General features: G+C 47.6%; 1 protein-coding gene across 1 annotated transcript in view; it reads left to right on the top strand.

Annotated features, from left to right (window-relative positions):
- Window positions 1-24,507, top strand: part of MYO5C (myosin VC) — a 77,813-nt gene that overhangs the window by 22,857 nt on the left and 30,449 nt on the right. The window contains exons 8-26 of the mRNA XM_029070254.2: window positions 603-710; window positions 2,065-2,171; window positions 2,793-3,058; window positions 5,000-5,081; window positions 5,601-5,741; window positions 6,975-7,100; window positions 9,390-9,473; window positions 10,536-10,670; window positions 11,260-11,357; window positions 12,481-12,567; window positions 12,659-12,770; window positions 15,031-15,242; window positions 15,954-16,119; window positions 16,728-16,874; window positions 17,408-17,572; window positions 18,670-18,763; window positions 19,733-19,796; window positions 23,258-23,438; window positions 24,259-24,352. Coding sequence (XP_028926087.1) covers window positions 603-710; window positions 2,065-2,171; window positions 2,793-3,058; window positions 5,000-5,081; window positions 5,601-5,741; window positions 6,975-7,100; window positions 9,390-9,473; window positions 10,536-10,670; window positions 11,260-11,357; window positions 12,481-12,567; window positions 12,659-12,770; window positions 15,031-15,242; window positions 15,954-16,119; window positions 16,728-16,874; window positions 17,408-17,572; window positions 18,670-18,763; window positions 19,733-19,796; window positions 23,258-23,438; window positions 24,259-24,352 — 2,469 coding nt within the window. The remainder of the gene's footprint in view (window positions 1-602; window positions 711-2,064; window positions 2,172-2,792; window positions 3,059-4,999; window positions 5,082-5,600; window positions 5,742-6,974; window positions 7,101-9,389; window positions 9,474-10,535; window positions 10,671-11,259; window positions 11,358-12,480; window positions 12,568-12,658; window positions 12,771-15,030; window positions 15,243-15,953; window positions 16,120-16,727; window positions 16,875-17,407; window positions 17,573-18,669; window positions 18,764-19,732; window positions 19,797-23,257; window positions 23,439-24,258; window positions 24,353-24,507) is intronic.

Here is a 24,507-nt window from a genome sequence, read left to right on the forward strand (position 1 = left end):
AATCGGCCTTCCCCATTTTTGTGGTGGTCGTTTTGGGGTGTTTATTAATAATAATAATAATAGCAATCATGGTATTTTTTCAATGCTTACTATGTGCCATTCACTGAACTAAATGCTGGAGTGGATACAACATATGTGGGTCAGACCCAGGCCACATAGGGCTCACAGACTAAGAGGGAGGGAGGACAGATATTTTAATCTTCACTTTGCAGGTGAGGAAACTGAGGCACAGAAAAGTTAAGTGACCTGCCCAAGGACACATAGGAGGCGAGTTACAGAGTCAGGATTAAGACCCAGGTTGCATAGTTTCCACACCCAAGCTCTTTCCAGTGGGCCCCACTCCTCTAGTGTTTTTGGAGACCTTGGTTTTATTAAACCGACCCCGTAGGCAGTGCCCAGAGACCAGGCAATGGTAAGATAATGGAGGACCAGCCCCAGTAAGGCCTTTTTCAGCACGGCTTTCTCCCAGGAAGTGGGCTGAGCCTGTGGCCCAGGACTGGCATTGTTGGTTATTAAATGGCACCCCTTTGAGTGGATTCACTGAAGGCCTTCTCCTCCCCGAGAGGTCCAGAAATGAATTGAGTTTCACGTTTTTCTTCTAGTGAGTGCTGAAGAATTTCACTACACGAGAATGGGGGGCAGCACCATCATCGAAGGCATCAGCGACAGGGCCGACATGCTGGAGACGCAGAGGACGTTCACGATGCTCGGTGGGTGAGATCGCTCTCTGCTGGTCAGCGGCCACTGCCCTCGCCTCTCAGGTCCAAGTCTGCCTCCTCCCTCTCCCCCACAGCGGATCCTGGATCCCACCACCCACTCTGTGAGGAGAAATTGATCTTTCTGAGATTCCCTGGTCCCCTTCCACACTATAGATGGAGCCCCCAGGGAGACCGTGAGCCGGTGACATCACCAACTTTGGCTTCGGGGTTCAGTGGACTGAAACTCCTCCAGGAATCCTTTCACAGTGGAATCTGAGGAGCTTTTGCATGGCAAAGTGGACAGGTTGGGGTTAGAACCCAGGTCCTCTGACTCCCAGGCCTGTGTTGGTTCCATTAGGCTACACTGCTTCTCACTGAGACAGAGCGAGAAAATGCTTCCTGGCAGAACTGAGTGCAGTTTATGACTATTGTCTCCTCCATTGTAGAGTAAGCTCTTCAATAATAATAATAATGAGAAGCAGCGAGGCTCAGTGGAAAGAGCCCGGGCTTGGGAGTCAGAGGATGTGGGTTCCAATCTTGCTCCTCCACTTGTCTGCTGTGTGAATTTGGGCAAGCCACTTAACTTCTCTATGCCTCAGTTCCCTCATCTGTAATACAGTGCCCAGCTGGTCACTTCAGCCCCTCCCCTGCTTGCTCACCATTGCCACAGCCCTTTGTCTCTCCCCGAGGCAGGATCCGAAAGAACGGGCCAGCAGTGACTTGAAATTGGGCAGGACATTTCTTGGAGCGGGGAGGGGCATCTAGCCCCAAACCTTTCTAAAAATGACACTTCTCTCTCTGTGGACCTGGGAATTGAGAAATTCTCTCACTCCCCTGAGAAAACATCAATCAATCAATCAATCCATCAGTCACACTTATTGAATGCTTACTGTGTGCAGAGCAGTGTTCTAGCACTTGGGAGATTATACTATAACAGAGTTGGTAGGCGTGTTTCCTACCCACCAAGACCTTACAGTCTAGAGGTCTCTTGCTTCTTCTCTTCACATGACTGTGCTATTACTGTTTCGCATTTGTGAGGAGCACAGCTTTTCCACATGGCAGAGGCAGTTTTGGACCCCGGTCGCTCAGCTCTGGAGGGCTGGAAGGACATTAACAGGCACAGAGTGGTTAGGTGCCAGGCTCTGGGATACTTACCCCCAGCCTTACAGCACTAATGTCCATTTCCTCATAATCTCCCATTTCCCCTCCCTGTATTTGATTTTAATGTCTGTCTCTTCTGTGAACTCTTTTTGAGTAGGAATCACATCTACCAACTCTCCTAGGCTCTTAGTGTAATGGTCTCCATACAGTAAGAGCTCAATCAATACCACTGATTCATTTGTGACCGGGGCTCCCTTTCCATCAGGTCTGAAGAAGGATTTTCAGAGGGACGTGTTCCAGGTCCTGGCGGCCATCCTGCACCTGGGCAATGTGCAGATCACGGCTGTGGGAGACGAGAGATCCTCCGTACTGGTAACGAAGCATCTCCCCACCCCTACCGCCCAGGTTCTCTCCTAGGTTCTGTGAGGGGCCTCGCCATTACCTCGGGGGACTCCGAATCTCCATAAAGCGGAAGAAAACCGAGTCTTCTTGAGAGACTGGTTTAGCAGGAAGGATAAGAGCTTTCCTCCCCTGTTCCCACTCAGTACCTCCTTCTGCTCAGAACAGTACAGGAGCTGTACCATGTTGTGGTTTGGGGCAGGGCCCGAAGGTATTGTTTTAAGACTCATACTCAGGGCTTGTTCAAGTTCCTTCCCAAGCCTAAAATGTTCCCACAGGTGCGAGCCCCAAGGGGACACTGGTTCCTACAGCTCTTGGAGCTGAATTAGGGCCCTGCTCATCCCAATCCTCTCCCAAGATCAGGTCCCCTCTGTATCCCCAAACTCCATTCAATCCCAGCCCCTTTTGGACTCCACATGCCAAATGAAAAGTTAGGCCCGGTATACCCATTCTGGGATATTTGGCCTCTGAGGTCAGCCTCACTCCTGTGCTTATCTCCACCCTCCCATTTCCCCCCAGCATTTTCCCTTCCTCCCCCTGGACCCTCCGCTCCGTCTCCGGACACGTCAGCGCTATCGTGTTCCCTCTCGGCAGGAGGATGACCACCATCTAGGCGTCTTCTGTGAGCTCCTAGACGTGAACTGCAGCAAGGTGGCCGAGTGGCTGTGCCGCCGAAAGATCATCACCACCTCTGAGACGGTCATCAAGCCCATGACCCAGGGTCAGGCCCTCAATGCCAGGGACGCGTTGGCCAAAAAGCTCTATTCTCACCTGTTTGACTTCATTGTGGAAAGAATTAACAAAGCTTTGCAGTTCTCAGGCAAGCAGCACACTTTTATTGGTGTTTTGGACATTTATGGGTAAGGCACTCTCTAATGTCCTCAACTTTTCTAGCAAACTTTTGATTTCTAGATCCACACCCCAATCCCCACTTCTCCCAATCCCGTGAGACAGGGGAGGGGCAGCAGCCTCTCAAAGAGAAGCCCGTGCTTGACCCAACTGGACTCTGATTGCTAGCTTTCCCCAGGACAGAATGTCTACAAAACTCACACTGGGGATGATCCGACGAAGCGGGGAGATCCCTCATCAGAGGATCTTTTTCTGCAGTCTCTCATTGGACTGGTTTTCCAAACCCAGCACCGAGTTTATGCCTCAGGACATGCCGGATCATTGCCAATCAAAGCAGGAAAAGTCCAGACAAGAGGCCCAAAGGGAAATCACGTGTACTTACGTGAACATGCAGGCACTGGCTTCTGCTTGGGAAGCTTCCTGCTTTGGGTCAAGCCTTGGTTTTTCAGAAAGAGCCCATTTAAAGTGGACCATTTAACCCGCTTTTTACCAACTCTTTCCTGTTGGCCTCAGAATGAGTCACCGTTTCTCCATCTGAGAGAGACATGATGGATGAATGAAGAGAATTCCCCACGAAGGATATTTTCAGTCCTTTCATTCCACCCAACTCCAAAGACTGAACCTCCAGCAACTCCTCACTTGCAAAGTCTCAGCCCCACACTTTTTTTATGGTATTTGTTAAGCGCTTACTATGTGCCAGGCACTGTTCTAAGTCCTGGAGTAAAGAGAAGATAATCCGGTTGGATACAAATCCTGTCCCACATGGGCCTCCCAATCTTAATCCCCATTTTACAGATGAGGTAACTGAGGCACAAAGAAGTTAAATGATTTGCCCAAAGTCTCACAGCAGACAAGTGGTAGAGCCAGGACTAGAACCCAGGTCCTTCTGATTCCCAGGCCCATGCTATATCTACTAGGCCACGCTCCTTCTCAAGTAACATTATGTCATTACTTCAGGGAGAAATTCAAAGCCTTCCTCTAAACTAGAGTTTAGGGCCTTTTCTTTACTGTGGGCCCATTTTAAATCATTCCGAAAGAGTTGTCAACTGCCAAGGAGTCCCAAGATTGACTTGGAGAACTGAACTCCAATCTGTGGTTCTGGAGGTTTCAATAAGAATATTCTCCCATTCCTGCTTTCATGTCTTCAACTCACAGAGGGTGTAATTTAAATCACTCACCTTCTGGCAGGTTTTAAAAAAAGGAGTTGAAGATTGACTTGTTGGTTGGGGAAATTGCTGGGAAGCGTGTGACTTTGAGGCAAAGTGGGACTAGATATAAAAGTGAGAATTCTTTTTCCAAACCGGTACGAATAAGATGGAACAGTCAGTCACGTGCTTATGGGAGATAATTCACATGGGCCAGAAGCAGGAGTTGACAATAGGTCACATGTACATGGTTGGGAATAGGCAAGTCACCTCCCAGAGGGTTAGTGCAGAGGCGTGGACTGGGGGAGTGGAAGAGGTGGAGTGGGAGGATACTGTTGCTCGTGGATAATGCACATATACGCCCACCCACCCACAATTCTTCCCCGAAACGTGGTACAGAAGAGTGGCATGGGGAGAGTCGGGGGTGGGGGAGTGGGAGGGTACGATTAGTTACAGTGGTTAATATGCATAACCCTGCACATTTCCTCATGAAGATATGAGGGGGATATGATGTATGAGGTGGGTGCGAGAGAGAAGGAACTGGGAGGCAGTCTTGGAAGAGAATGGAGAGCTAACTTCCTTTTTAGAGCCCATCATGCAGTTTATCCCCAAAATGTTTAACCCATCCAAAACCAAAGCATGATTTTCCATGCATGCAAAGCATGACAGAGTCCTAGGCTAATAGCATCAAAGCTTACAGAAACATCTCTCAAATGTTTATAGATTCAACTGTTCATTTAAGGATAATCAACGTATGCGTCTTCCCGACCAGTGAAAGCTTTTCTCATTATTTAACTTCTATTTCAGCTTTGAAACTTTTGACATGAACAGCTTTGAACAGTTTTGTATCAATTATGCTAATGAAAAACTGCAACAGCAGTTTAATCTGGTAGGTAACATTCCTCTCACTTTCAGCACCAGAACTTGTAACCCATTTTATAAATGAAGGCAAGATATTTTTCGCCTGATTTTTTTAGTTTGTTTTGCCAAAGACATTTGTGATTCATTTTATCCTTGCTTTGTCTACATGCGGGCATTTTCCTCTGGTGACATAGAGTGCTGGGAGGCTGTGTAATGCCGTGAAAAGAACATGAGATGGGGAGTCAGGCTCCTAATCCTTGCTTTGCCACTATATCTGCTGTGTGGCCTAGAGCAAGTCACTTGATCTCTCTGTTTCCCAGTGTCTCCATCTGTAAAATGAGAATAAAATATCTGCCCTCCCTCCCTCTTATACTGTGATTATATCTGATCTGATTATCTTCGATTTACCCCAAGATTCAGCTCAGTGCTTGGCACCCAATAAGGGCTTAATAAATACCATTATTATTATCATTGTTACTGTTGTTGTTATTTCTTATTTAACTCTAGAACCTTGTTTTTCTTTTCCTGTCACCCACTGGATGCCCAGCATGTTTTTAAACTTGAGCAAGAAGAGTATATGAAAGAAAACATCCCCTGGACCCTGATAGATTTTTATGACAACCAGCCCGTTATTGACCTGATCGAAGCTAAAATGGGCATTTTGGAGCTTCTGGATGAAGAGTGCATGGTATGGTACTCCTGGATTCTTTAAATTTGCCTTTCCTTCCTGGCAGACTGAAAGTGTTTCCTCTGATTCCATTTCTGGGACAGGGATGTTTGGGCCCCGCTCTCTACTCTGCCCTTTAAAATTAAAATGGTCCCGTGGTGGGCTTCATAATTCCTTCCGCTGAGCCTCCGGACATCACCGGAGGAAAAAGAAAAGGTTTTCTGAGGGATGCCAGAGGTGAAACGACTTGGTGCGTGCTTCTTTTGTCTCCCTGAAAGGATCCTCTAATCGATCTATCCATCAGGGGTATTTTTTGAGGTACTTACTGTGGGCAGATACTGTACTAAGCACTTGGGAGAGTATAATACCTCAGAGTTAGAGAGTAATATATTATAGAGTTATACTATAGAGTTGTATTATAGAGCAGCATGACCTAGTGGAAAGAGCCCAGGCCTGGGAGTCAGGGGAACTGGTTTCTAATGCCGATTTTCTGTGCCTCAGTTACCTCATCTGGAAAATGGGGATTAAGACTTTGAGTCCGGTGGGACATGGACTGTGTGCCACCTGATTAGCTTGTATCTATCCCAGTGCTTAGTACGGTGCCTGGCACATAGTAAGCACTTAATGAATGCAATGAAAAAAATAAAATTGGTAAACCTGATCCTTACCCACAGGGGACTTACAGACATTAAAATAAATTACAGATGGGGCTGAGAGTGGGATGAATATCAAGCACTTAGGTGGTATTGACTCAAGTATATGTGCAATGCAGATGGAAGGGTTAGAATTAGAAAGGAGGGCCTAGTCAGGTAAGGCCTCTTGGAGGAGATGTAGAGAAGCAGCATGGCTCAGTGGAAAGAGCACGGGCTTGGGAGTCAGAGGTCATGGGTTCAAATCCGGCTCTGTCGCTTGTCAGCTGTGTGACTGTGGGCAAGTCACTTAACTTCTCTGGGCCTCAGTTACCTCATCTGGAAAATGGGGATAAAGACTGTGAGCCTCATGTGGGACAACCTGATTACCCTCTATCTACCCCAGTGCTTAGAACAGTGCTCTGCACATAGTAAGCGCTTAACAAATACCAACATAATTATTAATCCCAAGTTTCACATGATTAGAGTTCACCTGCTCTAGAATCACAGATCTAGCAGCACACGAGCACGCATGCAGACGACTAGCATTCTTTCTTGCCCTCAATTAATATTTCAACTACGTTTCATTAAAATGACCTTAGTTTTGTTTCCTTTTTTTTTTTAGTTACCTCAGGGAACGGATGAAAATTGGCTCCAAAAGCTATACAATCAGTTTGTCAGCAAGAACCCTCTCTTTGAAAAACCTCGAATGTCTAACACATCATTTTGCATCCAGCACTTTGCTGACAAGGTATGATGCAGTCCGGGTTCAAAGTAAGTCAGTCTTTTTCTGCAGGCAAGAAGCAGTGCCTCGATCTTGTCCATCTCACCACCAGTCTCTCACCCACATCCTGCCGCTGGCCTGGACTCCACTCCCTCTTCATATCTGACAGACAGTTTCCTTCAAAGCCTATCGAAGGCACATCTCCTCCAAGAGGCTTTCCCTAACTAATCCCTCATTTCCTCTTCTCCCACTCCCTTCTGTGTCTCCCTTGCACTTTGATTTGTTCCCTCTTTTCACCCCTCCCTCACTCCCACAGCACTAATATACATATGCGAAATTTATTTATTTATATTAATCTGTGTCTCCCTCTCTAGACTGCAAGCTCGCTATGATCAGGGAACATGTCTACCAACTCTGTTATATTGTACTCTTCCAAGTGCTTAATACAGTGCTCTGCACACAGTTCGTGTTCAATAAATATGATTGAATGATTGATGGTAATACTACTCATTAAGCGCTTACCTTGTGCTGAGCACTGTACGACATGCTGGGAGAGAATATGGATGTGGAATTAGACATGGTCCCTGGACTTCAGGAAGCTCACAATCTGAGTCATATCTTCCAAGCCACTTCTAGTTCGATTGTTCTTCGCTCCTGGAAAAGCCCCCCCAGTTCCCTGCCTTGAGGCTTGAGGATGCAGGATAAGTCCATGATAGCATATAAAAGTAATCAATAATGTTATATTAAATTAGACTGGTGGTCCAAGCAGACAATTCCTTAATGCCTGGACCAATGGCTTTCATTTCTATCATTCAATTCATAAATCAACCAATCAAATATATTTTTTGAGCACTTGCTGTGTACAGAGCACTGTACTGGCTTAGTGGAAAAAGCACAGGCTTGGGAGTTAGAGGTCGTGGGTTCTAATCCCACCTCTGCCACTTGTCAGCTGTGTGACTTTGGGCAAGTCACTTAACTTCTCTGTGCCTCAGCACCTCATCCGTAAAATAGGGATTAAGACGTGGTATGACCTGAATACCTTGTATCTACCCCAGCGCTTAGAACAGTGCTTGGCACCTAGAAAGTTCTTAAATGCTACTATCATTATTATTATTATTATTACTGAGTGATAGGGAGAGTACAATATAGCAGAGTTGATAGACATGCTCTCTGCCCACAATGAGCTTATAGTCTAGAAGGAGAGACAGGGATTAGTATAGATAAATAAATTATAGAAATGTACGTATGTGCTGTGGGGCTGAGGGAAGGGTGAATCAAGGGTGCAAATCTATGTGCAAGGGTGACACAGACTGAAGTGGGAGAAGAGGAAATGAGGGCTTAGTTGGGGAAGGCCTCTTGGAGGAAATGCGCTTTTAATAGTATGTTCCCATGTGGCTGGAAGTGCGCTCTATCCTCACAGTAGGTGCTCGGGGAGGCCTGGTCACCAGGGGAAGTGTAAAGGAACTTTGTGATGACTGCTCTTCTTCACATCCATCATTATTAGAGAAGCAGCGTGGCTTAGTGGAAAGAGTACGGGCTTGGGTGTCAGAGATCGTGGGTTCTAATCCCGGATCTGCCACTTATCACCTCTGTGACTTTGGGGCAAGACACTTTTCTGCGCCTCAGTTACCTCATCTGTAAAATGGGGATTGAGACTGTGAGCCCCACGTGGGACAACCTCATTACCTTGTATCTACGCCAGTGAATAGAACAGCACTTGGCACATAGTCAGCGCTTAACAAATGCAATTATTATTATTATTATTATTATTATTGAGTGCACCAGCTAATGGGCCATAATTCCCTTCTAATATCTCCAGCAATCCCTTGAATCACCCATTGTGGACTTAATAACCCAAGGATTTCTCCAAACCCTCTTCATCCTACTGGAGCAAACTGTGTCCTTGGGAAAGCAGCTAGAAAAGCCATCAGACTGATTTTTCGATCAATCAGTCGGCAATACTTATTGGGGGGCCTATCATGTGCACAGCACTGAACTAAACCTTAGGTGAATATAATAGGATTAGTATACATGATTCTAGCTGTCAAGGAGCTACCTATCACCTGAGAGAGACAGGCCTTAAAATAAATTGCAGCCAGGAGGAAGAAATAGAGTAAGAAAATATGGTCTTTAGTGCTGAGGGGGTCAGTATGCAAGTACTTAAGTCATGCGGAAGTACTGACGTGGCAGTTGCAGGGTTATAAACTGGGAAGGTTAAAAATCAATCGGGGAAGACTTTCTTTTATGGTATGAGGGGCTTCTAGCCTCGCGATGCCTGAAGTTAATTCTAATGATTGAATTTGTTCCTCTGCACAGGTGGAGTATGAATGTGAAGGGTTCCTAGAGAAGAACAGAGATACCGTGTATGAAGTCCTCATTGACATTTTGAGAAAGAGCGAGGTTGGTAAATTCCTCCAAACTACTTGCTTTATCCACTGGGCAGAGCGTGTGGATAGAGCAGAGTGGCGGTTAAAGCGGGGAAACTTCTTAACTAGGGGCTATTCAAAAATTGGACTTAAAGGGGAACGGCAAGGTTTTTTTTCTTCCTCTCAAGCATAGTTTTCCCCTTAATTTGGAACCTCTCAAATATGATTTTCCTACCTAGACTATGAGCCAGGGACCATGGACCATGGTCAGGACAGGGACCATGTCCAACCTGATTAACTTCTATCTACCCCAGTGTTTAGAACAGTGCCTGATACCTGGTAAGCACGTAGCTATTATCATTATGATTATTACTAAGAATGATAAGAAGTATTTGGTCACCTGACTGGTTTTCCCTCAGAAAAGAAGACACAGACATCTTTCCACACTTCTCCCTCTTCTCTCTCACCCACCTGTTTTGACTTTGAAATATGAAGAAGGATCAAGTGACTCAGATCCCACTATTCCCTTTGTAGACAGTGCCCGCAGTAGACCTACTTGTTTAGACAGTAATCTTAGCTGGTGATAATGAAATCACAAACAGGAAAACAAATTCTACTTTGGGAATCCGGTTTTGTGGGCCTAAAGTCACTCATGAGTGGCTGCTCCCTGACCTTACTAGCAGTGATGACTCTTTGACAGCATGGAGTCGAACAGGCCACCAGATGTGGGGCCAGTGAAGACTGGGCAAACTGCTCTGTGCCTTGATTTCCTCATTTGTAAAATGGGGATGAAACACCCTCTCCCTCTCCATTTGACTGTCAGCCCCATGGGGGCATAGACTATGTCAATCTACTTATGTTTTATCTTCCCCAGTGCTTAGTACACTGCTTAGCATGTAGTAGGTGCCCAACAAATAGCACAATTAGGAGAATAGAGTCCAGAAATAATACTCCCCTACTGACAGTTGGTCCTTTAATGCATGTACCCCTTTGGTTGTGATGACTGCTGTGCCATGGAGCCATTGAAACCAAAACTTCCCCTTTGGGGGGCCGATCATCCCCCAAGTGAACCGTGAACTTCTTTTTCATTTTTCAGTTTCACCTCTGTGCCAGATTTTTTCAAGAACATCCAGTTTCTCCTTCCCCCTTCAGCTTGGGTATTACTGTGAAGTCAGCAAAGCAAGTAATCAAACCAAACAATAAACATTTCCGGACCACAGTGGGCAGCAAGGTACAGTGAAGGCCTGGGAAGGGGGTAAGATTGGGTAAATTTAGGGGTGGGAAACCAAACAGTTGGTCCCTATTATTTTCCTGTCCCAGGCCTGACCAACTCAGGTGGTCTTGAAAGCAGCAACTTTCTGCAGATTTAAAATCCACCCAAATAGGCAACCAATTAGAAGGATTTCTCAAAGCACCCACTAAGGGCAAACACAGGGCAGAGATTAGCAAATGCAAGGCACATATTGCTTGTCCTAAAGAGCTTACGGTGCAGTCGGGGAAACAGACATGAATGGTTTCCAAGCACTTAGGACAGTGCTCTGCACATAGTAAGCACTTAATAAATACCATTAATAGGGAAGGCAGGAAGAAGACAAAGGAAAAGTCTGAACAGGTGGTAACATGATTACATCAGACTGGAATAGCTGAAAGCAGTTGATTGACTCATATAGCTCAAGAGGACATTCATTTTTTGACCCTGTGGGCAGGGAATGTATCTACCAACCCTGTTGTACTCGCCCAACCACTAAATGCAGTGCTATGCACCCAATAAGTGCACAGGAAATTATATTGACCAAGTGACTGACTGTAATCTGTTCTAGTTCCGGAACTCTTTATCTTTGCTCATGGAGACTCTCAACGCAACTACTCCTCACTACGTCCGATGTATAAAACCAAACGATGAAAAACTACCTTTTGAGTAAGTGTGGAAATTTCAAAATATAAATATAAAGTGGGAGCTATTCAATCAGGCGAAGACACCCTACCCCAAGGAGGATGTGAAAAACTGTCACTTGTGCAAAATGATTATATAAGAAAAACCAAAGCACCCTTAGCAGTTAGATACAAATGCTGAAATACTTTAGACTGCAGAACTTAACTGTAGGATTTGGGGAAAATTTATATGAGCATTTATTACTCAAGCCCCTTTCCCCACATTTCCCCAATTACCTTTTGGGCTGTGTTGGTGAATTACCTGGTTCACGTCAGCCTCCTTGCTGACCTCCCCGCCTCCTATCTCTCCCTACGCCAATCCATACTTCACTCTGCTGCCCGGATCATTTCTCAACAGAAACTTTCAGTCCATGTTTCCCCAGTCCTGAAGAACCTCCAGTGGTTGCCCATCCACCTCCACATCAAACAGAAACTCCTTACCATTGGCTTTAAAGCACTCAATCACTTTGCCCCCTCCTACCTCACCATGCTGCTCTCCTATTACAACCCAGCCCACACATTTTGCTCCTCTAATGCCAACCTACTCACTGTACCTTGATCTCACCTATCTCATGTATATCACCACCAACCTCTCGCCCACATCCTGCCTCTGGCCTGGAGTGCCCTCCCTCTTCCTATCGGACAAACAATTTCTCTCCCCTGCCTTCAAAGCCTTATTGAAGGCACATCTCATCCAAGAGGCCTTCCCTAACTAAGCCCTCTTTTTCCATTTCCTTCTGCATTGCCCTGACTTGCTCCCTTTATTCATCCCCCTGCCCAGCCCTATAGTAGTAATTTATTTATATTAATGTCTGTCTCCCCTTCTAGACTGTAAGCTCGATATGAGCAGGGACTGTATCTGTAATATTGTACTCTCCCAGGTGCTTAGAACAATGCCCTGCTCATAATAAGTGCTCAGTCAATACAATTGATTGATTGATTATAGTCCTCAGACACCACTCGTTGAGAGGCCTTGGTCCCAAGTTTCTCATTCTCTGTCTCTCTCCCTCTGCCCCCTTCCCTCTCTCTCTGTGAAGTCAGGGCTGGCAGATTAACACTGTGCATGGTGTCGATGAAAAAAGCCAACTGTAACTGTTCTGCTTTCCTAGGTTCAACCCAAAGAGAGTCGTGCAGCAACTGAGGGCCTGTGGGGTTCTAGAAACGATTTACATCAGTGCCCAGAGTTACCCGTCCAGGTATGGGGTCTCCGGGCTTCGAGGCTTCCGGCCAGAAGCGGATCCAAACCTGCGCGTGCATCAGCTACGTTCCGCTTCCTCTCATTCCCAGGTGGATGTACATGGAGTTTTTCAGCCGCTACAGCGTCCTCATGACTCAGAAGGAACTGGCCTTCAGCGAAAAGAAGGAGGTCTGCAAAATGGTTCTGCACCGACTGATCCAGGTGGGTTGGAAACTGTCCCGAGGGTCACTGCTGGCTGACATACCAAATCCCAGGGACTTTCCTCTACCTTGCCCCGTGACTTGACAGAACCATCAATCAATCAATCATTCAATAGTATTTATTGAGCACCTCCTGAGGGCAAAGCATGGCTAAAAACTGGGGAGGGAAAGTGTCACTTCTGGGTAAGGAATGAAAGAGAGAGTTCACCCACCTATTCTGACAATGACCTTAGCTGGTGATAATGAAATCATAAGTGGGAGAAGAAATTCTACCTAGGGAATCTGGTTTATGTGGGTCAAAAGTCACTTGTAAGCAGCTGCCCCCTGACCTTACTAGCAGTGGTGACTCTGTGACAACATGGAGTCTAACGGGCCAGCAGATTTGGGGCCAGTGAAGATTGGGCAAATAAGTTAGCCACTCTGTGCCTCAATTTCCTCATCTGTAAAATGGGGATTAAATACCTATTCTCCCTCTCCATTTGTCTGTGAGAGATATCGGGGCTGGAGATGTAGATTTGGAAATCATCCACATAGAGATTGTAGTTGAAGCCGTGGGAGCAAATGAATTCTCCATGAGAGTGGGTAAAGGTGGCAAATAGAAGGGGACCCAGAACTGAACCTTGAGGGACACCCACAGTTAGGGGGTAGGAGGAAGAGGAGGAGCTCATGAAGGAGACTGAGAATGAGCGGCCAAAGAAATATGAGGAGAACCAGAAGAACCAGGAAAGGACAGTGTCAATGAAGCTGAGATAGGATAATGTTTCCAGGAGAAGGGGATTGTCAGCAGGATAGAAGACAGCTGAGGGGTCAAGGAGGATTAGGATGGAGTAGAGGCTGCTGGATTTGTCAACAAAGGGATCATTGGTGACCTTTGAGAGGGTGGTTTCTGTGGAGTGAAAGGGATGGAAGCAAGATTGGAGGGGGTCAGGAGAGATTTGGAGGAGAGGAAATTGAGACAGCAGATGTAGACTACTCAGTCAAGGAGTTTTGAAGAGGAATAGTAGGAGAGAGATGGGGCGATATCTGGAGGGAACCATAGACTAAGGGAGGGTTTTTTTAAGATAAGGGGGGCATGGTTGTGCTTGAGAGCAGTGGGGAAGAAGCCACTGGAGAACAAGCAGTTGAAGATGGCAGTCAGGGATGGGAGGAGAGAGGGAGGATTTTGATAAGATGTGAAGTGATGGGATCAGATGCACAGTGGAGGGTGGGGAAACAGGGCAGATTTGAGGGGAGGAGGTATGTGGGAGAGAAGGCAGGTGAGGTTGTGGTTGGATAGAGGAATTTCAGAGTTGGTGAGGGTAGAGTTTGTACAGTGACCAGAGATGATGAAGAGATCAAGTGGGTGAACAAGTTGGTGAGTAGGAGAGCTGAGGTGGAGCAGGTTGACAGTGGAGTTGAGGAGTGATAGAAAGTGGGTAACGGAAGAGTCATCAGGAACATCACTGTGGATATCGAAGTCTGCAGGGATCAATGGAGGGATGGAGAAAAGAGAGAAGGTATATGAGAAAGGGATCAAAATGGTTCAAAAAGTTGAAAGTTGGGCCTGAGGGGCAGTAGACTAGAGTCTGGAGTGGGTGGTATAGGTGGATGATATGGGCTTCCAAGGAAGAGAAAGAAAAGGATGGGGGAGGTGAAATGGTGAGAAAACAGCATTGGGGAGCAAGAAGGAACCCAATTCCTCCTCCTTTCCCAGTGAGTCTTGGTGAGTGGGTGAAGATGAGCCCCCACCCCCCCCAGAGAGAGAAGCAGACTTGGGTACCTCTGAGTTAAGATGAAATAGTTAATAGTTGAACAAATAATTGAATATACAGATTAAAATGTTTATATGAACGTAAGTGCAGCAGATAAGGAGAAGAAGAGTTACAGGGCTGGAAGCCAATGGACCTGGGTCCTGATCCTAGCTCCACCACGTATCTGCTGTGTGACCTTGGGGAAGTCACTTAACTTCTCTATGTTTCAGTTTTTTCATCTGCATAATGGAGATTAATACCTGTTTTCCCTCCATCAGACTGTGAGCCCCATGTGGGACAGGTACTGTGTCCTATCCGATTATCTTATATCTAGCCCTGCACTTAAAACAGTGGTTGGCACCAAGTAAGAGGAAGTAAGCTCACAGCTCACAGCTCACAGCCGAGCCTGGATTCTGCATCCCGCCGGTCGTTATCACCCTCGGTCCTGATGCTCTCAGGAATCTCCCCAACTTTTGGGGAATCTTTAGTGAGGGGGTCATTGCTGATCAAGTGTACTGTTTTCTCTCCTAGGACCCCAACCAGTACCAATTTGGTAAAACCAAAATTTTCTTCAGAGCAGGGCAGGTGGCCTATTTAGAAAAACTGAGGTTGGATAAACTGAGGCAAGGGAGCGTGGTGATACAAAAGCACATCCGTGGCTGGCTCCAGCGGAAGAGGTTTCTGCGGCAGCGGCGGGCCGCCACGCTCATTCAGCAATATGTCCGGGGCCAGCGGACCGTGAGGTGAGGTGCTTTGCCAGGACGGAGCCTGGGTTCTAAGCCCCAGCTCTTCACTGGCCTGCTGTGTCACCTTGGACCAATCACTTGACCCCCGTGGGCCTCCGTTTCCCCACCTGGAAATTGGGAATAGCAATGTCTGCCTCTCCCTGGCTCCCAAGGCTCTGGTGAGGACAAAATGAAATCGGTACTATGAAAGAGCTTAGGAAAAAACTTAAAAGCACAATATAAATTCAAGGTATCGTGATTACAGTAGTAATAGTGGCACTTATTGGGCACCCACTGGGTGGAATGCACTGTACTAAACGCTTACATTTATATTTACAAAATGGAGGTTGCTTGATAGATTGTTTAGAGGGTCCTGGGGCCTAAAAGCTGTGTTGGAGTTCTGTCTACTTCTTGAAGAGCTGGGCTGTTGGAAGGGGCAAGTGAGGTTTGTGTCCACCAGGTATCAATGGGGGGCTGAAGAGTCTGAAGTTTGAGCGGGGGGAGATTCCCGGGCCTTGGAATATTTAGGAATGTTTAAGGAATGGGCCTGCATGGAGCCAGAGGATGGATCAAAGGACTTTCAGCTTAGCCCTGGGATTGCAAGGTGAAACACCACTTCCGCCAAGTAATTTGGATGCCGTTATTGGCGGTGGGAACTCAAAGAACTAATTAGTGGAAGCACAAATTATTGGACAGTTACTGAGAAACTCTCCATCCCTTTTCATCAAGGAAAGCCATCACTGCCAGAGCCCTCAGAGAAGCCTGGGCCGCTATCATCATTCAGAAACACTGCCGAGGCTTTCTGATCCGTAACCTCTATCAGCTAATCCGGATAGCCACCATAACCATACAGGCCTACACCCGAGGGCTCCTAGCCCGGAGGAAATATCGCAAGGTATGTGAGGTGTCAAGGGTCATGGGCTTGTAAACTCTGTCAGCCCTTTTGGATCCTTAGGCGTATTTAGCATTTGCTAGACTGGGGTGGAGGATGGGGGCGGTGGGTAGGTGGAGCGGGAGATGATGGAGATGATCACCACAGGAGCCAAAAACCCACATTCAGGAAATAAAGCCAAAGATGGTGACCAGTCAGCTCTATTTCCAGGAGTTTTGAAGTGGCAGGGCTCCCAAGACCAGGCAGAAATGGCGAATCAATGAGCAAATTAATAAATAGTATCTATTGGGCTCCTTCCGAGCACAAAATACAACAGTCAACAGGGTATGACAGAAGCGAAACACAGGTTTCCTGCCCTCAAGAAGTTTGTGGGGGAGACAGGCAAAACTTATGCATGTTAGAGGGAACGTGGATTTATCAGGGTGAAATCACTGAGAAATTAATTGGAATTGATTATACGTGCCTACGTGAGTGTTGAAGTTGGGCATAAATAGGAACACTTGAGAGGCTGAGTTCTCCTATGTAGACATTTTGCAGCATGGAAATAGCTAACCTCGAAGGAGTCGCCTGAGAGTGGGAATCTGTGGGGGCGGGGTCTGCTTGTTTTAAAGATGCTGAAAGAACACAAGGCCATCATCCTGCAGAAGTATGCCCGGGCATGGCTGGCCCGGCGACGCTTCCAGAATATCCGGCGCTTTGTGCTGAATATTCAACTCTCTTACCGGGTCCAGCGCTTGCAGAAGAAGCTTGAGGATCAGGTGGGTGACGCATTTCCTCAGGGCAGATGGTCCTGGCCTGGGCCCGCCCCAGCCACGAGGGACTGTGGGCTGGGAGTGGGGGTCTTGGAGGAAGGAGGGGCTGGCTCAGGGGGTTGCCACTGCTGCCCTAGGTGCTCCCTTAAGAGTCGTTCTGAGCCGAAGGATATCAGTGAGCCTCTGATCTGGAAAATGGGTTCAAGATAATAAGATGAGACACGGTAGTCCCTGTCCCACTTGGGGCTCACAGTCTAAGAGGTGGGGAGATGAGGTTTCTTATCTCCATTATACAGATGTGGAAACTGAGTCACAGAGTGATTAAGTGGTACGTCCAAGGCCCCAAAGCAGGGCAGTGGCAGACTTGAGGTTGGAATGGGGTCTCCCAGCTCCCAAGCGTGTGCTGTTTTCACTAGGCCACGCTGGCTGCAGGAGTGTGTATCATCTGGTGAGAAAAATGTCACTTTTCTGCCTAAAGCAGAAAGGTCTTTCACCCCTGTTTTCCCCTAATTTCAAGTCACATGATGTCTCCCCTCTAGAACAAGGAAAATCACAGCCTGGTGGAGAAGTTGACCAGCCTGGCAGCCACACACGCCAATGACACAGATGTGATTCAGAAGCTTGAGTGGGAACTTGGAAAATCAGCTTCCCAAAGGAAGAGCATCGAGGAGAAAGGGCAGAGATTGAAGAAAGACATGGAACAGGTTCGGGCCAGTCACTCTTGGGGTTCAGCAGCGAGGAGCCATCACACTCATACAGGACACTCATGTCCAGCTGTGAGGGCTCCAGAGGAGGGAAGGACCCGGGAAGCCTTTGGGCTCAGCCACCCGCCTCTCTGAGCCTCACACCTCTTGGGTTCACTGCCTTGAGGGCAAATCATGATTTATTCTGCCCAGAAACAAATCCGGCCGGGTCTTGGTGCCCTAACAATCATGTGAACCCTGGGCAATAATGTCATGGAAACTCAGACCTTTTGTTCTTTCTCCTCACCCCTCATCCAGATGATAATAATATTAATCATGTTATTTGCTTAATACTTTTTATATGCCAACAACTGAACTAAGCACTGGGGGAGATACACTACAATTAGAACGGACATAGTCCCTGCCCCACATAGGGCTCACAGTGTAAGAGGGAGGGAGAACAGGTATTGAATCCCCATTTTACAGATGAGGAACGGGGACCCAGAGAAGTTAAACGACTTGCCTGAGGTTACATGGCAGTCACGCGAAGGAGCTGGGATTAGAACCCAGGTCCCCTGTTTCCCAGGCCCGTATTTTTCCCTCTAGGCTGGCCTCTTCTCGATAGGCCTTCAGCCAACACACAAGATGGGAGATGGTGGATTCAGAGGAGGCCCACCCACCAAACAAGTCATTCAGTACCATATTATCTGCAGAATAATCACTGGGAGACATGACCAGTGTTACTCTCCCCTTCTTCAAAGCCTTAATGAAAGACCATCTCCTGCAGGAAGGCTTCCCTGACTAAGCCCTCCTTTCCTCTTCTCCCACTCCCTTCTGTGTCACCGTGACTTGTTCCCCTTATTTATTCCCCCTTCCAGCCCCACAGCACTTATGTACATAGCTGTAATTTATTTATATCAATGTCTATCTCCTCCTTTATACCGTAAATTCGTTGTGGGTGGGGAAATACAGGTTAGTACAGCACTCAATACATATGATTGACTGACTGTGAAGGGCAGTGGAAGAGGACTGCCAGCATCTAAGCCTCCACCCAGTTTCCAGCGGGGAGGACACATCTGTAAGTACTGCTTGAAAGTTGTGGGTTTTCTCTCTTGTAGAAAATGACGAAACTTCAGCAACACAACGCAGAATTGGAGGAGCAGAAAGACCAGCTAGCAAAGAAGCTTCAAGAGAAGACTGACGAGATGAAAGGTAGTAGGACCAACTGGTTGTTTGGTAGAACTGTTTAATCATGGCACCCTGTGTCCTGCCATTACCTGTGTTTTCCCTACGAGTTTTGGGTAGGATGGTGTTGGGAAGTTAGGGAGTGTTCTTCCAGGCTGCCTGGAATGGGTATTTCTCTGAGGTCAGTGGCCACTGGGTAAAAGCTTCAGCAGCTGAACCTGAATTAGTCAATCCATCAGCCCAAACCTAGGGTTTGGGGCTGATCCCCCAGTTGTAATAATAATAATTGTGATGCTTGTTAAGTGCTTACTGTGAGCTAGGTACTGGGATAGAGTCAGAAGAATCAGGTCAGACACAGTCCCTGTCCCACATGGGGCTCATAGTCTTAAGGGAGGGGAGAACAGATATTCGATCTCCAATTTACAAATGAGGAAACTGAAGCACAGAGGAGTCCAGGGACCTACCCAAGGTCACACAGCAGGTGTGTGAGCCCCCCTCCCCCAGACTTAAGCTCACTGTGGGCAGGGAATGTCACTGTTTATTGTTGTGTTGTGCTTTCCCAAGTGCTTAGTACAGTACTCTGGAGACAGTAATCACTCAATAAATACGATTGTGCTCTAAGTACTGCACTCTTTTCACTAGGCCATACTGCTTCTCTAAGCCTCCCAGGGCACCACTAGTGTCCCTTGGCTGGTTCTCACAGGCTCCATGAGGAACAAAGCCACTTGTCCAGCCTGGTTGAGGAGCTGATTCCATCATCCCAGAACATTTCTGAACCAGGGGAGAGTGGGCTTCTCAGACCTGCAAGATATCCCTGCCTCCCTAAGATCCTGACTTCATCATCCCCACCCACCCCCCATCCCTCTGCCTCAGAGCATTCCTACCCCACGTCCTTTTCTTGCTTATACCTTTGAGTCTGTCTAAAACATTGACTACTTGGAGTGAAGTGTCCGTACACATTGTACCAGATCCTCAAACAGAGTTGTATTTTTGCAGATAAAATGGATGACCTCACCAAGCAGCTTTTTGAAGATGTACAAAAAGAAGAAAAACAGAGAATGTATGAAATCCGGGTTGCTGTAATTCTCCCCATTTCTTACTCCCGCTGCCTTTCTTACTCTTGCTGCCTTTCTCTTTGTTCTGAACACCACCAGCACCTAAAAGAGAAAGGCGCAGCCAAGGTCCAGGGGCCAAGGTGGTGGGATAGGTAGTTGGGGGCGGTGTCTGTCTCTCTTCTTGCTTTTCCTCTCTTTGCTTCTGTCTCTTCCCCTCTCCTCTTTCCTGTCCCCGTCCCCTCCTCTTCCCTCCCCACATCTCCTCTGATCTCATCTCTTTTCCTTCTTACTTTCTCTCCTCTTACCCCACCCCTCCTCTCAGTCAACTTGTGTCATTTCTTGAGCACCTGCTGAGTGCAAAGTCCTGAACTGAGCACTCCTCTCCCCTCTTCTCTCTCTCTTTCTCCCCCTTGCTTTCCCAATCTGATTCCTCTGCTCTCCTGCCAGGGTAGGCTGCCTGAGGCAAGAATTTGAGCAGTAATGTGTGACTTCTGCGCTTTCCTCCTGCTACTGTTAAAATGAAAATCTGCAAACCAGTTTTTTTGCAACTCACAATTACTTTTTACCTCCTCCAAGCTTTGCCTTTCCCTGGAGGAGCAGCTAGTGGTAAGCTGGATCCAGGTGTGGTTTCTTGGTGTACAACATGTCTCTGTGTTTTGTTTGACTTGTGTCAGTGTTAAGTAGTTTCTGTTTTTACTAAGTTGAAGTACCCAACTGAAGAATATTTCCCAATTCTGTCCCAAGGAAGTGCATGCATTTTTCTGGGTACTGTCCAGAGTCCCCAGAACTGGTCAGTGCCCACTTTCCTAGGCTCCTGGACAAAGGGAAGAGAGAGAGAAGGAAAGCATTCAAATCAGTCAGTCAGTCAACCAACCAGACAGTCAAGCAGCCAGCCAGCCATTCAGTCAATCGGTTAATTAGCCAATCAGCCAGCTGGCCAGCCAGCCAGTTAGACCATCAGCCAATCAGTCAATCAACCAGTCAGTCCGTCAGGTGATCAGCCAGCCAGTCAGTCAGCCATTCAGTCAGCTAGTCAGTCTGTCAACCAGCCAGGCATTCAGCCAGTCAGCCAGCCGGCCCATCAGTAGAGAAGCAGCGTGGCTCAGTGGAAAGAGCCCGGGCTTTGGAGTCAGAGGTCATGAGTTCAAATCCCGGCTTTGCCACTTGTCAGCTGTGTGACTGTGGGCAAGTCACTTCACTTCTCTGGGCCTCAGTTCCCTCATCTGTAAAATGGGGATTAAGACTGTGAGCCCCAGGTGGGACAACCTGATTCCCCTGTGTGTCTACCCCAGCGCTTAGAACAGTGCACATAGTAAGCGCTTAACAAATACCAGCACTATTATCAGTCAGTCGGTAAGTCAGTCAACCTGTCAGTCAGTCGGTCAGTCAGCCAGTCATTCATTCATTCAGTAGTATTTATTGAGCACTTACTATGTGCGGAGCACTGTACTAAGCACTTGGAGTGTACAAATGGGTAACAGACAGAGACAGTCCCTACCCTTTGATGGGCTTACAGTCTAATCGGGGGAGACAGACAGACAAGAACAATGGCAATAAATAGAATCAAGGCAATAAATAGAATCAAATCAGTCCATCAGCCAGTTCATTCATTCATTCAATTGTATTTATTGAGCACTTACTGTGTGCAGAACACTGGACTAAGTGCTTGGGAGATTACAATATAACAATACAGACATATCCAGCCAGTCAGTCAGCCAGCCAGTTCATCAGCCAGTCAGGTGTTCCTGTGTGTCGAACACTGTATAAGTGAAAACTGGAATGTAGTGTGACACACTTTTCATTTAGAAACCCTGTTTCCATGGCCCTAGAGGGCCACCCACTTGTCTGGCTGCCTTTGAAAACATCTCCCAAGGCATTAGCGGGGCAGAAAACCCTCTAGAGAAGAGAGGAAACCATTGTACCTGGCAGTTGGATTTCAGACCATTCAGCCAGAAAACTCCAGACAAAATGGCTAATCCTGTCCCCTGTCCTTGCCCCCTCTGGGCCTCTGAGACTGGATGTGGGAACTCAGGAGCTATTGTGGTAACAAACTTTCTCCTCTCATGGAGCCTGTTGTAGGAGCTCTTAGCTCTGACCCTGAAATATGGTCCTTGAAGGTTAAGAAACACAGGTGGCCGGGTTCAGGCAGAGCTGAAGAAGATTAGGTAGGTCACTGGGGTTACCTGTTTTGGGTTCTGATTTCCAATGTGAAGTTACACTAAAAGCATGGGGCTTTAAATTCCATTTTCCTGAGAACCTGGTTTAGATTCTGTGGTGATTTAAGGACAGGAGGTGGGCGGGGGAGGGGTGGGGGCAGGGAATCCACCTCTTGGGGCTGGGGAATGTGTGTGTGTCGGGGTTGTGGGGGGCAGATCAGCCCGAGACTGGCTTGGAACTATCTCTGGAACCAGACCCTGGCTTGATTCTGGAAACGGTAGTGTCTAGGACACCGCCGGCTTCAATCCATTCAAACCAACATCTCCAGGATGTTTGGAACTGCCCGAGGCCCTGGGAGTGGGTGAGCAGAAGCCACCACGACTAGCATTGAGCATTCATTCATTCATTCAATCATATTCTAGACTGTGAGACCGTTGTTGGATAGGGATTGTCTCTATTTGTTGCCAAATTGTACTTTCCAAGAGCTTAATACAGTGCTCTGCACACGGTAAGCACTCAATAAATACTGTTGAATGAATGGATGAATTTATTGAGCGCTTACTGTGTGCAGAGCATTGTACTAAGCACTTGGGAGAGTACAAGATAACAATAAACGGACATATTCCCTGCCCACAGCGAGCTTTCAGTTTAGTGGGGGAGACAGACAATAATATAAATAAATAAATTACAGATGTGTACAGAAGTGCTATGGGGTTGGGAGGGGGGATGAATAAGGGGAACAAGTCAAGGTGAGGCAGGAGGGAGTGGGAGAAGAGGAAAGGAGGGCTTAGTCAGGGAAGGCCTCTTGGAGGAGTTGTGCCTTCAATAAGGCTTTGAAACGGGGACGAGTAATTGTTTGTTGGATATGAGGAGGGAGGGCATTCCAGGCCAGAGGCAGAACGTGGGCAAGAGTTTGGCAGTGAGATAGATGAGATCGAGATACAGTGACAGGTTTGGCATTAGAGGAGCAGAGTGTGTGGGCTGGGTTGTAGTAAGAGAGCAATGAGGTGAGGTAGGAGGGGCCAAGGTGATTGAGTGCTTTAAAGCCAATGGTGAGGAGATGAACCCATCACTTCGGTGGGCTGGAGGGGTCCTATGGCCAACCATCCTGGGTGCCCTTGCTGGCCCCAGCCTGACAACATCAGCCTCCCCCAGGGTGGGTGGATAGAGAACATTTTCTTCTCCGCAAACTAAGCTTCTCGGATTTCTCTCTCCGAGTCCCGGTCCCTGCTTCCCACCCGGCCGGCTTTATCCAGAACTGAAGCAGCCTGATGCTCACCCCATCCCCTCCCGCTCTTTGGTTCCACAGGCTCCTAGAAAAGAGCTTCGAGCTGCAGAAGGAAGACTACGTGAAGCAGATTCTGGAGCTGAAGGGCGAGATCAAGGCTCTCAAAGAGGAAAAGCTGCAGCTGCAGCATCAAGTGGAGGAAGAGCAGACCCTCACCGAGGCTCTGAGGGGGGAAGTGGCGGACTTGAGCCAGCAGGCCAAGGTGGAGAGCAAGGGCTCACGGCTCCCCTCCCGCCTCCAGAATGCAGGGGCCCGAGACACCTGCCCTTGGGTTGGGCGGTCCTCACGGTGCCATCGGGGTCCTGCCTATTTGAGTGCCCACTGCCAGGCCGATGCATAGAGCCTGCATTGAGTTTACTCATCCGACTGGGGCCTCAATTGGCCCAAAACACCCCCCCGCCTCCATGAAGGGAAGGAAGGGCACTGTATAAGATAGGAGTCCCTGCTAGCATTTTAGCCCTTGGCCCCTGGGCATCCGGACCCGTCTCTGTGTGCTCGCTCTGCCTCATTTTATAGGATGGCAGTGCCAGCTAGCCAGTTCTGAATTCCAGATTGATGGTAGGCAGAAGTGGCCCTGAAAGGGAACATCTTAAAAGTTGAAGTTTAAATTCAATGCAAGCTGAGCAAAACTTACCCCTGCAGATTCTCTCTTGCATAGAACAAAGCAGAGGTAGGCCGTGAGTCCCGTATGGGATGGGGACCGTGTTTGCCCTGATTATCTTGTATATATCCCAGTGCTTAATACAGTGGGGAGATAGACATTAATATAAATAAATTAAATTACAGATAGCTACATCAGTGCTATAGGGCTGGGACAGGGGATGAATAAAGGGAGCAAGTTAGGGTAATGCAGAGCATCATCAGTGCTATTTATTGAGTGTGTACTGTGTGCAGAGCACTGTACTAAGCACTTAAGGGCTTAAGTAGTGACCCTCTGCTTTGCTGGCAATGACCAACATAAATTGCTTCCTTCTTCTGTTTATCTCCTCCTCTTTCGCCCGGATGCTGTCGACGCACTCCAGACCATCTCTGAGTTCCAAAAGGACATAGAGCTGCTCAAGATGCAGAAGACGGAAGTGGAGAAGCTGGCCCAGTCCCAGAAACGGGAAATGAGAGGTAGGGAAACCCCAGGTAGCCAGGTGGCTTCCATGGGAGTTTGTTCCAGGTGGGCAGGTCCTCTCCAAGTCAGCGCCCAGCAGGCCTGCTTGGGGAAAGTTCGGCTCCATGCGAGCATTTAGTGCAGTGCTCTGTACACAGCTGACCTGCAGTGG

Source organism: Ornithorhynchus anatinus, chromosome 8, assembly GCF_004115215.2.
Source record: "Ornithorhynchus anatinus isolate Pmale09 chromosome 8, mOrnAna1.pri.v4, whole genome shotgun sequence".
NCBI lineage: Eukaryota > Metazoa > Chordata > Mammalia > Monotremata > Ornithorhynchidae > Ornithorhynchus > Ornithorhynchus anatinus.